Here is a 15,994-nt window from a genome sequence, read left to right as displayed (position 1 = left end):
TCATTTTGGCTGTGCCTGTGCTGGTCTTTATGGAATTAGAGGGTAGTAAAGGCTACATTCTTCTGTCATCTCTCTCTTAAAGAAATTGACAGCCCAGCAAACCTGGTGACCGATCGGGTGACAGAGCATACTGCCACCATCTCCTGGGACCCAGTGCAGGCCACCATTGACAAGTACGTGGTGAGCTACGCCTCTGCTGATGACCAGGAGACCAGAGAGGTTCCGGTGGGGAAGGAGCAGAGCAGCACCGTCCTGACAGGCCTGAGGCCAGGCGTGGAGTACATGGTACACGTGTGGGCCCAGAAGGGGGACCGAGAGAGCAAGAGGGCCGACACCAAGGCCCCGACAGGTAACAAAAGAGGGATGATCAATTGGAATTGAGTTTTGAGCTTGTGGATTTGAGTGGGTATTGTATCAAAGGATGTGGCCTGAGCAGAGAGGCTTTGCAATTAGAAGTCTTAAAGATGAAAGACTGAACCCTAGTGGTGATGGCAGTGGGCCGCTCTTCCCTGACAGTGATGAGCTGTTCATGAGACCCCCAGCCCACTGGGAGGGAGAAGTAAAGTCTTATGGTCACAGTGCTTTTCGCAGACTCAGCAAGGATATGTACAGGATCTGGTCATTGCAGGGCTTGTGATAATAGTTTCAGAGTGCTCATCAGTGAAGTAGCCCTTGATGAAATGTTAAGTGAGGAGCCCTAAATGTCATGGCAGCTGTTTAACTGGAGGTCATGATGTGCCATATGCCACTGAGAAGACATCGTTCCTCCCACATTTTAGGGAACAGAAAGCCAAGAAAGAATGCCTTATTTATAATGATTCCTCCTTTGAAATTCAGAACAAAGGGCTGCTTTCTCCCTAGACTCCCAGCGGAGACTCAGGATGAGAACGCCATTGCCTTGTTCTGAAAGAGTTCTGGAAGATGAACATGATGAAGATGGGGGGTTGAATATGCCTTCCATGGCTTCAGAGCTTAAACTTCTCCAAACATTTCCTTCCAGACATTGACAGCCCCAAAAACCTCGTGACTGACCGGGTGACAGAGAATATGGCCACTGTCTCCTGGGACCCGGTGCAGGCCGCCATTGACAAGTACGTGGTGCGCTACACCTCTGCTGACAGAGAGACCAGGGAGGTTCCGGTGGGGAAGGAGCAGAGCAGCACTGTCCTGATGGGCCTGAGGCCGGGCGTGGAGTACACGGTGCACGTGTGGGCCCAGAAGGGGGACCAGGAGAGCAAGAAGGCCGACACCAAGGCCCAGACAGGTAAGGAGTGAGCGTTATTGCTGCGCTGCTGCTATGCTCAGGGTCTGTCTACATGGAGTTTTCTTCTCTGACCTTGGAAAAAGGGGGCTTTATGGAAGAGCAGGTTGGTATCCTCCCATAATGCATTGTGTACTGTTCACTTCCTTTTATTGGCCTCTCTTAGAATGCCTATTGCGAGTGGTGGTCTCCAAACTCTGGCCTTTAAAGATGGCTGACCACCGTGCGTAGTCCTTTGTTCTTCTGCTTGAGTATCTTTGTCATTAACACACTAACTGCTTCACCTTGACAGGAATAAATATCAGGAAGTAACTATCATGCTGAGGGAGCCAGACTTAGGGATCGTGATCAATAAACACCTTAAAAAAATACTCCTCACCTGTTTAAACCGTTGGCAAGCTTGTTTTTGTTCCTGCCCACTCTCTGAATGAATGTTTTAAGCAGAAATAGTGTTTCATGAGTTAAACATAAGCAAATATCTAGTCATTTTTAGTCCCCCAAATGTATCATTTTAGTATTTACATCTATTTTTATGTAATAATCCATACTTCCTTACATGAAATCTTTTCCTCTCTCTCAGCTTGGGCCACCTGTGGGCCAAGCACCTGCTCCAGGCAGGGGATATGCACAATTTCTCTTGTATTTCTTCCTGTGTACCCCAGGCACTGCTCTTTCAGCTTGCTGTATGCAGTTTTTCACCCATTTATCTTTGGCGTTGCTGGGAGAGGTAAATTGATGAGAGCTGAGGGGTAAGGATGGGGAGAGGTGAAGGTCAGGAAGGAGGGGAGATGAAGGGTCAAGGGGAAGGAGAGGTGAGGGGTCAGGAGGGGGAGAGGTGAGTGGTCAGGAGGGGGAGAGGTGAGTGGTCAGGAGGGGGAGAGCTGAGTGGTCAGGAGGGGCAGAGCTGAGTGGTCAGGAGGGGTAGAGGTGAGGGATCAGGAGGGGGAGAGGTGAGTCAGGAGGGGGAGAGGTGAGGGGTCGGGAGGGGAGAGGTGAGGGGTCACTAAGAGGAGAGGTGAGGAGTCAGGAGGGGAGAGGTGAGGGGTCAGGAGGGGGAGAGGTGAGGGGTCAGGAGGGCGAGAGGTGAGGGGTCAGGAGGGGGAGAGGTGAGGAGTCAGGAGTGGGAGGGGTGAGGGGTTAGGAGGGGAGAAGCTGAGGGGTTAACGAGGAAGAAAAGTGAGGGGTCAAGAGAAAAGAGAAGCCATGGGTTAAGGAGGAGGGAGGCCAGGATTGTGGAAGGTCATGCTTGACTGTATAACAGGTGTTTGGGCCTGCCCTTGGGCCTGATGAGTGCTGAAGCTGGCTGTGTCATGAAGCACTTCTGTCCTCTTCCACTGTGGGTCTCACTGTAGGGAAATGCCTGTCTTCCACTGGTCTTCTACTCCCTTTCCTCTGCCAATGCATCAGGGGTTTCCCCAGCACCTCTGGTGGAGTCGCCTTGCCCCTCTAGGTGGTCCTCTTGGACAGCTTCTAATGCAACCCCAGGCCTACCCTGGTGTGCTGAGCCCAAGTCTGGTCCATGGAGAAGCTGTATGCATCCTTTGTCCATTCAACCGGATGTGCAGCTCTTTTGCAATGCTACAGCCTCTCTTTGCTCTGTGTCAGAGCAACCAACTATTTTCTTACTTCTTAGATATTTTAGGCATATGTCAGACACCAGCCCATAGTGTTCCTCAGGCTTTGGGCAGGGTTTCTCACCCTTGGCACTGTTGCTATTTAGGCTGGATAATTATCTGTTGCAGGGGTCTGTCTTGTGCAGTGCAAGAGGTTTAACAGCATCCCTGATGTCTCCCTCATCCCACACTGAGTTGTGACAACCAGAACTGTCTCTAGACATTGTTGATTGTCCCTGGTTGAGAATTACTGCTCTAGGGTATACAAAACAAAGAGCATAAGGGATTCCATTGAAAACTGCTTATTCAAACAGTTGGGCCTCACTCATGGGACTCACAGCGTATGTTTTTCCAAATAAATCCCTTCTTAAAGTCCCACCTCATTGGCCTCTCCAACCTCTTTTATAGGGTGAAGATGATTGGTCAGCCAAGGGTCACAAAACTGTTGTTATCTTGCCTTAACTGTGGTCCTTCAGGTTTGAATGTAGATACACATTTTCTTGGAGTTCCAGCCTAAACCAACATGTATAATAGGATATATGAGAAAGACTTTGGGAAAATGGCTTTTACAATGAATTATTTAGAACAAAGCAATGCTAGTATTTTTCTGCATGTGTGTGAATGTATTTTTAAGTATCTTCTGTGGGTGTGGTATGGTGGAGCATAATTTCTTGTATTTATAACGTATTAACAAACTGGTGTTAATAATGATAGCTTATGGTCATTGTGCATCTACTAGTGCTAAGAACTGTCATAATAGACATTTGTTTCTTTTTTTAAAAAGTTGATACATAATAATATACATATTTATGGGTGCATGTGATATTTTAATACATGCATGCAATGTGTGATGATCAAATCAGGGTAATCAGGATATCCATCACCTCAAACATTTGGTGTTTCTTTGTGTTGGGAACATGTCAAATCTTCTAGCTATTTTGAAATGTACAATAAATGATTGTTAACTGTAGTCATCCTACTGTGCTATCAAACACTAGAACATATTTCTTCTATCTAACTGTATTTTGGACCCTTAAGCCAACTTGTCTTCATTCCCCTGCTCTTCCCAGCCTCTGGTAGCCGTCATTTTACTTTCGACTTCCATGGGATCAATTTTTTTAGCTCCCACATTAGAGTAAGAACGTGCAATATTTGTCTTTCTGTGCCTGGCTTATTTCACTTAACATAATAACCTCCAGTTCGATCTGTGTTGCTACAAATGAGGGGATTTTATTCCTTTTTATGGTTGAATAGTATTGAATTGTGTGTGTGTATCACATTTTTTTAATATCACATTTTCTTTATTCACTGGTGGACAGTTAGGTTAATTCAGTATCTTGGCTATTGTGAATAGTACTTCAGTAAACATGGACATGCAGATATCTCTTTGATATACTGATTTCCTTTTTTTTTTTTTTGGATGTGTACTCAGCAATGAGATTGCTGGATCATATGATACATCTACTCTTAGTTCTTTGAGGAACCTCCGTGCTTTTATTCATAGTGGCTGTGCTAATTGCCATTCCTACCAGCAGTGTGCTAGTATCCCTCTTTCTCCACATCCTCACCAGCACCTGTTATTGTTTGTCTTTTTGATAATAGCAATTTTAACTGGGATGAGATGATACCTCACTGTGTTTTGATTTGCATTTCCCTGGGGATTAGTGATGCTGAACATTTTTTCATAAATGTTTATTACTAATTTGTATGTCTTCTTTTGAGAAATGTCTATTTAGGTTATTTGCCCATTTAAAAATAAGATGATTGTTATTTTGCTATTGAGTTGTTTGAACTCCCTATGTATTCTGTTTATTAATACTTTGTCACATAGACAGTTTGCAAATAGTTTCTCCCATTATGTAGGTTGTCTCTTCATTCTGTCTGATATTTCCTTTGCTGTGCAGAATCTTTTTAGCTTGACATATTTCCATTTGTCTATTTTTGCTTCTGTTGTCTGTGCTTTTGAGGTCTTACCCTCAAAAAAAAAACCTTGGCCTAGACCAATGTTCTAAAGTATTTCCCTAATGTTTTCTTCTGTAATTTCATAGTTTCAGGTCTTACATTTAATTCTTTAATTCATTTAAATTTAATTTTTGAATAAGGTGGGAGATAGAGGTCTAGTTTTATTCTTCTGCATATGGATATTCAGTTTTTCTAGAACCATTTATTGAAGAGACTGTTCTGTCCCCACTGGATGTTCTTGCTACCTTGTCAAAAATCAGTTGGCTGTAAATATGTGGATTTATTTCTGGGCTCTCTATTCTGTTCCATTGGTCTATGTGTCTGTTTTTATGTCAGTATCATGCTGTTTTGGTTACTGTAGCTTTGTAGTGCGTATTAAAGTCAGCCTTTAGCTTTGCTATTTTTGCTCAGCATTGCTTTGGCTATTTGGGGTCTTCTGTGGTTCCACGTGAATTTTAGAATTGTTTTTTCTAGGCTCATGCTTGTAATCCCACTTTGGGAGGTTGAGACAGGCAAATCACCTGAGGTCAGGAGTTCAAGACCAGCCTGGCCAACATGTTGAAACTCCATCTCTATTAAAAATACAAAAATTAGCTGGGCATGTTGATGGGTGCCTGTAATCCAAGCTACTCAGGAGGCTGAGGCAGAGAATTGCTTGAACCTGCAAGGTGGAGGTTGCAGTGAGCCAAGATTGCACCATTGCACTCCAACCTGGGCAAAAAGAGTGAAAATCTATCTCAAAAAAAAAAACAAAAAACAAAAAAACTCCCAAAATTTAGCTGAGCCTAGTGGTACATGCCTGTAACCCAGCAACTGGGGAGGCTGAGGCAGGAGAATCACTTGAATCTGGGAGATAGAAGTTGCAGTGAGCAATATTCATATCTCTGCCCAGGCTTGGGGCGTTTTCAGCTGTTATTTCATTAAGTAGGCCTTGTATACCTTTTTGCATCTCTTTTTTTCAGGAACTCCTATAATATGAATATTTATTCACTTAGTAGTATCCCATAGGTTTTGTAGGCTTTCTTCGCTCTTTTTCATTTTTATTTATTTTTCTCTCCCTGGGAGAGGATTGTCTCAGGAGCTCACACTCAAGGGGCCTAGTCCAGCTCTAGGGATGCAGAATACTAGAGCTCTTGGGCTGGTAGGGTTGGGTGTGTCAGCCAGCCACTGCTGTATTTCCCTGGGACCTATGGTACTGTGTCAGCAGAGCCCTAGGATGTGCAGCTGCTCAGCTTGGCTGAGCCACTGATTCCCCAGTGGGCAATGTGCCATTCCAGCTTAGTCCTGAGGGATATGACTATTCTGGATGGCCTCAACACCATTTTCCTGGAATATAGGGCTCTGTCAAAATCATTGTTCACTGAGGAGCTGAAACTAGTGCAATTTCAGCTCAGGTCCCTACAGGTAGGGTGCTGCCTACTGTGAGAGAGGGAATGGAGCCCTTTTACCCAAGTACTGATTCTCCAGAAAAGAGTGTGCAGCCTCAGCTCTGATCTGAGTGGGTAGGGAAGGGGGACACGGAGTGGTTCCATGGCTGCTTGGACCCATGGGGAAAGGTGTAACAGTTGCTCACAGCTCCACTTGGAGATGTCAGGACACTGGGTGCTGGTGTCTCAGCAGTTTATCCTCAGGGAAGAAGGCAGTATCCCAGTCTCTGTAAGGCCACGTGCAGCAGCAGCAAGTAGCCCAGCGGTGAATGGCTACTCACCCCCAGAGCAAGACACATGCCAACAGTAGGTTCACTTCTAAGATGGTGTAGCACGATTGCCATGCAGGCCACAGTGGGTGTGACACGGTGTTGGCTCCATCTCTGAGGGAGCACAGTTGTGTGCCTGTAGGCAGCTCCCTTAGCTGGGCTTAGTGCCTGTGAGAGCTGTAGAAGGTCCCAATGGTGAGGATGGTAGATGTACAAGGTGCTGATATGGGCTACTGGGATCTTCTTGCTTACCTTTTGCTGTTAGGAGAAGTTCTTCCTGGTTTCCAGCTGATCTTAGCTGGGCAATGGGGTGGTGGGGTCCCAGTGTTTCCTTCTGTTCTCTATGTGGCTATCCTGAGTTTCTGTGCTCACCAGGGTTTCTGTTTCTCCTTTGACATAATCCTGCACTCTCCTCTACTTATTTTTTTTAAATGTGTTTGTTTGTTCTTTGTTTTTTATCTTTTCTTTTTTTTTTTTTAAAGATGGGGTTTCACCATGATGGCCAGGCTGGTCTTGAACTCCTGACCTCAGATGATCCACCCACCTTGGCCTCCCAAAGTGCTAGGATTACAGGTGTGAGCCACCGTGCCTGGCCTTATTCTTTGTTTTGGTTGTTTTCGTGCAGAAGTTGCGTGTCAGAGGATTCTAAGTGGCCATCTTGCTGATGTCACACTAGGGAACATGTTATTAACTCATATAATACTCACGATAACTCTGTAAAATATGTACTAACTCATAATACTCACGATAACTGTAAAATATGTACTAACTCATAATATGATAACTCTGTAAAATATGTACTAACTCATAATACGATAACTCTGTAAAATATGTACTAACTCATACTCACAATAACTCTGTAAAATAGGTACTAACTCGTATAATACTCACGATAACTCTGTAAAATATGTACTAACTCATAATATGATAACTATGTAAAATATGTTCTAACTCGTATAATACTCACGATAACTGCAAAATATGTACTAACTCGTATTATACTCACGATAACTGTAAAATATGTACTAACTCGTGTAATATGATAACTGTAAAATATGTACTAACTCATGTAATACGATAACTAAAATATGTACTAACTCATGTAATACTCACGATAACTCTGTAAAATATGTACTAACTTGTAAAATACTCATGATAACTCTGTAAAATATGTACTAACTCGTAAAATACTCATAACTCTGTAAAATATGTACTAACTCGTAAAATACGATAACTCTGTAAAATATGTACTAACTCGTAAAATACGATAACTCTGTAAAATATGTACTAACTCGTATAATACTCACGATAACTCTGTAAAATATGTACTAACTCATGTAATACGATAACTGTAAAATATGTACTAACTCATAATACTCACAATAACCCTGTAAAATACATACTAACTCATATAATACAATAACTGTAAAATATGTACTAACTCATAATACAATAACTGTAAAATATGTACTAATACTCAGAATAACTGTAAAATATGTACTAACTCATATGATACAATAACTCTGTAAAATATCTACTAACATTATTTTCTCCTGACTTTTTTTTTTTGTTTTTTTTTGAGACGGAGTTTTGCTCTTGTTACCCAGGCTGGAGTGCAATGGTGCAATCTCACCGCAACTTCCGCCTCCGGGGTTCAGGCAATTCTCCTGCCTCAGCCTCCTGAGTAGCTGGGATTACAGGCATGCACCACCATGCCCAGCTAATTTTTTGTATTTTTAGTAGAGACGGGGTTTCACCATGTTGACCAGGATGGTCTCGATCTCTTGACCTCGTGATCCACCCTCCTCGGCCTCCCAAAGTGCTGGGATTACAGGCTTGAGCCACCGCGCCTGGCCAACTTTTTTTTTCTTATGGAGAAAATTGAGGCAGAGAGGTAGGTTTACCCTTGGTTACATTTTGAATTATACAATGAATATTCTGTGGCTTCAGAGTGGTAAACTCTGTAATAGTTTAACATTTTCAAAGCCCCTTTTCTACATAACATTGTTGTCTCTTGGTTTATAGAGCTTCTGAGAGATAAGTGCAATAATCATTAACAACCCCATTTTACAAATACAGAAGTAAAGCAAAGCAACTTGCTCAATGTCACAAAAACAAGTTAGTCATTTATGAAATTAGATACATGCATAGAATATTCATGCTTGAAAGAATCTTAAAAGTCCATCTAACTGAAACCTCAGATTTTACAGATGAAGACGCTGAGGCTCATCCAGGGGCAGCTGAGTTGTCCAGGGCCACAGCTAGCAGATGGCAGAGCTGGGATTAGACTGCTAGTAACCTGGCTCCATCCTGCGCCTCTGCTCTGCCTCTCTGGGCTGGGACTGGAACCCAGCAATTCTGATTTTGAATTTAGTATTCACACCACTCTCTTGTGCTGCCTTGTTGAAAATCCAAGAATCCAGCTGTGGGGAGCTATATCCATGAGACAACTGGAAACCAACGTATGATATGGAGAAACCGTAAGGACAGGAAACCACCTCACCACAAGTAAAATGCCCAGATCTCACTCTTTGGTACCTGTTAATAGTGTTTATTGATCAGCATTTTTTTTTCCCAGACATTGACAGCCCCCAAAACCTGGTGACCGACCGGGTGACAGAGAATATGGCCATTGTCTCCTGGGACCCGGTGCAGGCCACCATTGACAGGTATGTGGTACGCTACACCTCTGCTGAGGACGGAGAGACCAGGGAGGTTCCAGTGGAGAAGGAGGAGAGGAGCACTGTCCTGACGGGTCTGAGACCAGGCGTGGAGTACACAGTGCACGTGTGGGCCGAGAAGGGGGCCCAGGAGAGCAAGAAGGCCAACACCAAGGCCCAGACAGGTAAAGAGCATTGTTCTTCAGGAATATAAGTGCTTTTATGCTAAGTCAATGGATGACAAGTTTTGTTTTCCTTCTCTAACATTGGCAAGAATCAATGATTAATGGAAGGGCGGGATGGCACCCCTTCATAACAGATGGCACACACCATCCCTCATTCCCCTTTAACTAGTTTCCTCGTGGGAAGTCTCCAAGCTATGACTGCACGTCCACGCCCATCAACTCCTCTTCTGATAGCATGGATCTTTTGCTGTAGACAGTATCGAGGGTCTCTTTAGTGAGTTTGTGAGTGGGAACAGAAAATCAAAATCAAATATCATTAATAGTATATTGACATTTTGACTTTAAGAATGTACACATCACATCTGCCATAGCAAGAAGATGTATATCATTTGTTTTATGACAAACAAATCATGTTATAACTATAAAGCAAATTTATAACTAGAAATTATGATAAGTTCTATGAAGGAGATGACACGGTGTAGGTATAGAGAATAATGAGGTGGTGATGTTTCTCAGATGGGATGGGGAAATAGTAATTGGATACACACTGACCAAAACACCCAAATAATGGGTGCCTCACCAAGAAAGGAGTATATTCTTCTGTGTGGAATAGAGAGTATATGTGAGGCAGAGTTCTGAAGATAAGGACAGCTCCTGCATTATATTCTTATTTTAGAGGAAGCAATATCTAGCCATATTTTGTACAGTGATGTAATCAGCAAACCAGCATGACAAGGGAATCTATGTTATACTAGAGGATATTCAACCAGGGGTTTACTTTTTGGGTATTCATTTAATAATATGCAGTGAGCACTTTCCATGTGCCCTACCCCCTCCTAGGCACTGGGAACACAGGAGAGTAGGATGCAGCCCTCTTCTGGGAGCTTACATTTGGAACTGGCTTTGAGAATCTTCTACTGTGAGAGGAAGTCTTCACTGACAGGATGCCAGACACAAAATTGTTAGTTCCTTGTGAGCAGAGACCATGTCTTTTCCAGCTCTGGATTTTGCACGCTGTCTAGAGCATTCCCCGTACAGAGTTGGGGCTTGATATACCGTTACTAGATGAATAAAAAATTTGTTTTGCTCAACACTTGGTAGAGGTAACAGCCCGTATTTTCAGGTTCTGGTCTACTGTGCTTTCTATTGAGGAGCAAGGTATATCTCAGGGGAGAAGACGATGTCTGTGAAACAGCTAAAAATGAAACCCCACAAAACATGGAAGGGTTTCACCCTACACTAAGTGACCACCAGTTTCTGCACTCTGAGACCTATTCATAGCACATATTCATCAGCATTTTTTTTCAGACATTGACAGCCCCAAAAACCTGGTCACTGACGAGGTGACAGAGAATATGGCCACTGTCTCCTGGGACCCGGTGCAGGCTGCCATTGACAAGTACATGGTGCGCTACACCTCTGCTGACGGAGAGACCAGGGAGGTTCCTGTGGGGAAGGAGCAGAGCAGCACTGTTCTGATGGGCCTGAGGCCGGGCGTGGAGTACACAGTGCACGTGTGGGCCCAGAAGGGGGACCAGGAGAGCAAGAAGGCCGACACCAAGGCCCAGACAGGTAATAGGCCGGGGTAATTAATGCATGTCGATCTGTTACAGCTGAGTAATGATGCAGCTGCTTTCGGTGTCTGTAACCTCAGGGCTGCAGACTGATTTAGGAGAGTTTGCTGTCAAAAAAAAACTTTCATTAACCTAAAGAAAGAACAAAGTATTACAGGAAAGAGCTCCCCATCCAGACCCTTACAGAGGGTTCTTGGATCTGGTGCAGGAAAGAGTTCAGGGCAAGTAATTAGAGCAAAGTGAAAGCAAGTTTATTAGGAAAGTAAAGGAATGAAAAAATGCCTACTAGTCTTAGAGCAGCCCCGAGGACTGCTGGTGGTCCATTTTTATGGTTATTTCTTAACGACATGCTAAACAAGGCATGGATTATTCATTCCTCCCCTTTTTAGACCATATAGGGGAACTTCGTGACTTGTTGCCATGGAATTTGTAAACTGTCGTGGTGCTGGTGGGAGTGTAGTCCTGAGGATGACCAGAGGTCACTCTCGTGCTAAGTTCTATGAAGGAGATGAACATGGTGTAGGTACAGAGAATTATGGGGTAAGGGTGTCTTGTAGATGGGAAGGGTGAGTAGTAATAGGATATACAGGAACACTCAAATAACAGTTGCTTAAGCAGGAAAGGAGCATATTCCTCTCTGTAGAATGGCAAGGGCTGATACAGTAGCTCCTCATCCAGGAGAGGAGCCTCATCCAGGCTTCTTCTGTGACTGTGGCTTAGTCATCCCTAGCAAGTTGCCCTCCTTTACCTGGTCACTACCCAGTCCGCATTGTAGCCAATGGGAAGAGGCATGCCGAAGGTCAGGGCATGACTGGGACGTTGAACACATCAGTTCTTATCTTCCATTGCCGGCTCCCAGCCAGACCTCACTGCAAAAAAGGCTAGGAAATGAGATCTTTAGCTGGATGGTCCTGTGCCCAGCTTTAACTTTGGTTATGCTGTCCTGTCCAACACAGCAGCTGCTAGCTACATGTGGCCATTTAAATTATTTCTATTTTTATTTTGTCTTCAGACACAGGGTCTTGCTCTGTTAGCTAGGCTGGAGTACAGTGGTACCATCACGGTTCACCGTAGGCCTGACCACTCAGGCTCAAGCCATCCTCCCACCTCCGCTTCCCAAGTATCTGGGACTACAGGTACATGCTACTGCTCCTGGCTCATTTTTAATTTTTTTAGAGATGGGGTCTCACTATGTTGAAGTCCTAGGCTCAAGTGGTCCTCCTGCCTCAGCTTCCCAAAGTGCTGAGATTACAGGCATGGGTCACCACACACAGCCTAAATTTTAACTAATTTAAAATAATTAAAATAAAATGTTCTCATCTGGATTAGCCACATTTCAGACGGTCAGTAGCCACATGTGACTAATGACTACAATATTGGACTCTTCAGATTGTAGCATATTTTCATCACTGCAGGGAGATCTGTTGGATAGTGAGTGTGCTTATAGAAGAAGGGGGAGAATGGATGTTGGGGAAGGCTAGCCATTTCTGGCAGAGGGAAGAGTATGTGTAATGGCCCTCAGCTGGAACAGTACCTGGCATGGTTGGAGAAGGGAAAGAGGCTGGTTTTGCTGGAGTGGCCTGAGATGAGGCGGGAGGAGTAGAGGCAGGTCAGCCAGGACCATGTGGTGCTTAGGGGACAAAGTGGGCTATATTTATTAATACTAGAAGAGTGATAGTATGCAATGTTTATTTAAAAAACATTTTCCAGGCCACAGTGAGGAGAATAAATGGGAAGAAAGGACAAGGAAAGAGGTGGGGAGATTAGTAGAGAAGCTGCCAGGAAAGTCAGATGTAAGATGCTGATGGTCTAGATAAGTGTGATGGCAAAGGGTAGAGAAGAGGGAGTGTCTGGAATATATTTTTGAGGTATGAATGATAATACCTGTTGATAGATGTGGGGTCGGAAGAAAATGAGGACTTAAATATGGCCTGTGTTTTTTATTTGAGCAACATGGAAGATCGGACCACCGTTTCTTGAGAGGGATGACTGAGAATTAAAAAGTTTTGGGAGGAACGTCAAGACTTTTAAATATTTAAGTTCAAGATATTTGTGAGATTCCTTGGTTAATTGAGCGATTTATTTATTGATTACAAAACTATTTACTGAGTGTCCAATACAAGCCAGGCACTGTGGTGGAGATGCAGTTGTATAAACTAGTCAGGGGCTCAGAATTAATAGATATTGTGGAGCGATTAGCATCTAGTCGGTATTTAAAGCCATGGGCATGAGTGAGATCACCTCGGAGGAAAAGAGAAAAGAGAGAAGAAAAGAGAGAAGAAAAGAGAGAGCTTTGGGACAGTTGCAGTGGCTCTTGCCTGTAATCCCAGAACCCTGGGAGGCCGAGGTAGGTAAACTGCTTGAGCTCAGGAGTTCAAGATCAGCCTGGTGAAATCCTGTCTTTACAAAAAAAAAAAAAATACAAAACTTGGCTGGGTGTGGTGGCGTACACCTGTATTCCCAGCTACCCGGGAGGGTGAGGTGGGAGGATTGCTTGAGCCTGGGAGTTCAAGGCGGCGGTGAGCTATGATGGCGCCACTGCTCTCCAGCTTGGGTGACAGAGCGAGACCCTGTCTCAGAAAAACAAAACAAAACAAACAACAACGAAAGGGAACTTTGGGTGCTCCAGTGTTTGAAGGTTGCTAACAAAGGACTGAAGAAGATCCAGCAAGTTAGGAAATCAAGGGAGTATGTAGTCATAGAAGCCAAGCAATGAGAGCGTTTCAAGAAGGAGGGAGTGGGTCAGCTCTGCCACCCAGAAGTAGTGTAAAGTTGAGAAGAGCAAGTATCCGTTAGATGTGGCAGCATGGATGTTGTTGGCGACCTAGACTAGCAGATTTAGTTGTGTGGCATAGAAAGATGCACACACAAATTGATTGGAGAGTGAGCGATGAAGTTAAGGTATGTGGACATTTCTCCTGAGACAGTCTCAGTTCAGGAATGCAGAGAAATGGAATCATATGGGGAAGGATGGGGGATCCCAGACCTTGCTCGTCTGGGACTGATGACAGAGAAGAGATTGATGATAGAGGAGAGAGAGGGCAGATCCACAGCAAAAACCTTGAGAGGGTGGGAAGGCCGAAAGTTCAGAGTGAAGAGTATTGGCTTCCACATAAGAAGTCAATAGGAACTTGACCTAGACCCTCCATTTCCCTGGGCCTCCACTCTCCTCCCCTTTCATAAGTCAGGAAGGTTGGAGAATATGACTTCTCGGCTCTTAAATTCTGTGAAACAAAATAACTAGACGCCAGGGAGATCATAAAAGTGGTTATACCCACAGCAGTTCTGGTGGCTGATTTTGTTGCTCAGGAAGTTTTATTGTCATTTTGGTGAGAATTATGGACAGAAAATTTTTGTATTAACAAACTGGGAGAAGATCTGATTCCTTCCAGTTTTATATACAGTGGTTTGTTTCCTTGGAAATGGAGACCAGGAGCCCTTGACTCGTGTTTTGAGTGGAATTCTACCATTAGTAACGATAACATCATGAAAACCTCCTGGTGATGGGGTGGTGGGATGGGATGCTTTCCTTTGTTCTAAAGTTCAGCCTTTTCTAAATCTTCTTTAAAAGAAATGGACAGCCCTAAAAACCTGATGATTGACCAGGTGACAGAGAATATGGCCACTGTCTCCTGGGACCCGGTGCAGGCCCCCATTGACAAGTACGTGGTGCGCTACGCCTCTGCTGACGGAGAGACCAGGGAGGTTCCGGTGGGGAAGGAGCAGAGCAGCACCGTCCTGATGGGCCTGAGGCCGGGCGTGGAGTACACGGTGCACGTGTGGGCCCAGAAGGGGGACCGAGAGAGCAAGAAGGCCGACACCAAGGCCCAGACAGGTACTGAGAAGGACCAGGACAGGGGAACCCCTCACACTTACCAAGAGAGAGCCTTCCTCCATCAGTGGGCTGGGGAAGGGAGCAGGAGGGTTGTGGCCTTACCCGAGGGCATTCTTCAAAGTGGTGCCTTTTTCACCTCTTTGAGCTAATTAAGTTGACATAACAGCTCAGATAAGATGAGAAGCATCTGAGTCATAGCACCCCCCCCCCCAAAAAAGATGAGAAACGTAGAAGAAGTGGTGGTGTCAAAGGTGAAAGGTGACCTCCCTCACCCCTCCACCTGGCCCAGCGCTCAGACTCTCCACACTCTCTATGGAGAAAATGATTCGACCTCAGCTGCAGTTGGGAGAAGAGAGAGGCAGAAGCCTTTTCTGTTTCCATCTTCCAGAATGGGGGCAATGGGAGTGCATCATTCTCCATGCCATTCTCAGTTGATGATGAAAGGTACCTGAACTACATGTATTTTGTGTGTGTGATGGGACCTCTGGTCTTGGCGGAGCATTACAGAGGTTAGGCCCCAGAGGCACCTGGAAGAGAGCACTGCCCGCCCTGCGGTCTGTGGGCCTGTTCAGGCAGTATGGGCAAGGTCTGTCCATTCCATCCATGGCTGAGGGCACCAAATGTGGCCATGGGAGCTAGAGGTGCCTTGAATAGCTCTGTAATTTTTATTAGTTAAAATTAGCCTGCATTTTTAATCTAAAAAGTAATATAAAAGAGAATTTTAATTAATTATTTTATTATTTATTATAGAATTGTTATTATTAAGTTAAAATTAGCTTACATTTTTAATCTAAAAACTAATATAAAAGAGAATTATTATTTTCTCTCCTTGCCAGTGAAGAAACAAGGGAGGAAGGAAAACCAGGAAGGACACTGAGGAAGTAAGACTGGTTCAGAAGGAAGTTTATTGAAATACCAACTGTCTTCTTGTCTCACAGATATCAGTGGCCAGCTTATAGTAAATATTTTCAAACTAAACAGAGATGTGAAAAAAAAAAAAAAAAAACTGGCTGGGTACAGTGGCTCACACCTGTAATCCCAGCACTTTGGGAGGCTGAGGCGGCAGATCACCTGAGGTCAGGAGTTTGAGACCAGCCTGGCCAACATGGGGAAACCCCGTCTCTACTAAAAATACAAAAATTAGCCAGGCATGGTGGCGGGCACATGTAATCCCAGCTACTCGGGAAGCTGAGACAGGAGAATTGCTT

At 44.3% G+C, this 15,994-nt stretch overlaps 1 protein-coding gene across 2 annotated transcripts in view; it reads left to right on the top strand.

Moving 5' to 3' along the window:
• TNN (tenascin N) overlaps positions 1-15,994 on the top strand; it is a 67,897-nt gene that overhangs the window by 27,424 nt on the left and 24,479 nt on the right. For both annotated transcript variants that reach the window (XM_035279593.3, XM_035279594.3), the window contains 5 exons: positions 83-349; positions 1,001-1,264; positions 9,111-9,377; positions 10,686-10,949; positions 14,523-14,786. In XM_035279593.3, the coding sequence (XP_035135484.3) occupies positions 83-349; positions 1,001-1,264; positions 9,111-9,377; positions 10,686-10,949; positions 14,523-14,786 (1,326 nt within the window). The remainder of the gene's footprint in view (positions 1-82; positions 350-1,000; positions 1,265-9,110; positions 9,378-10,685; positions 10,950-14,522; positions 14,787-15,994) is intronic.

This window comes from Callithrix jacchus, chromosome 18 (assembly GCF_049354715.1).
Source record: "Callithrix jacchus isolate 240 chromosome 18, calJac240_pri, whole genome shotgun sequence".
NCBI lineage: Eukaryota > Metazoa > Chordata > Mammalia > Primates > Cebidae > Callithrix > Callithrix jacchus.
The sequence above is the reverse complement of the archived record's forward strand: the minus strand, read 5'-3'. Positions and strand labels throughout refer to the sequence as shown.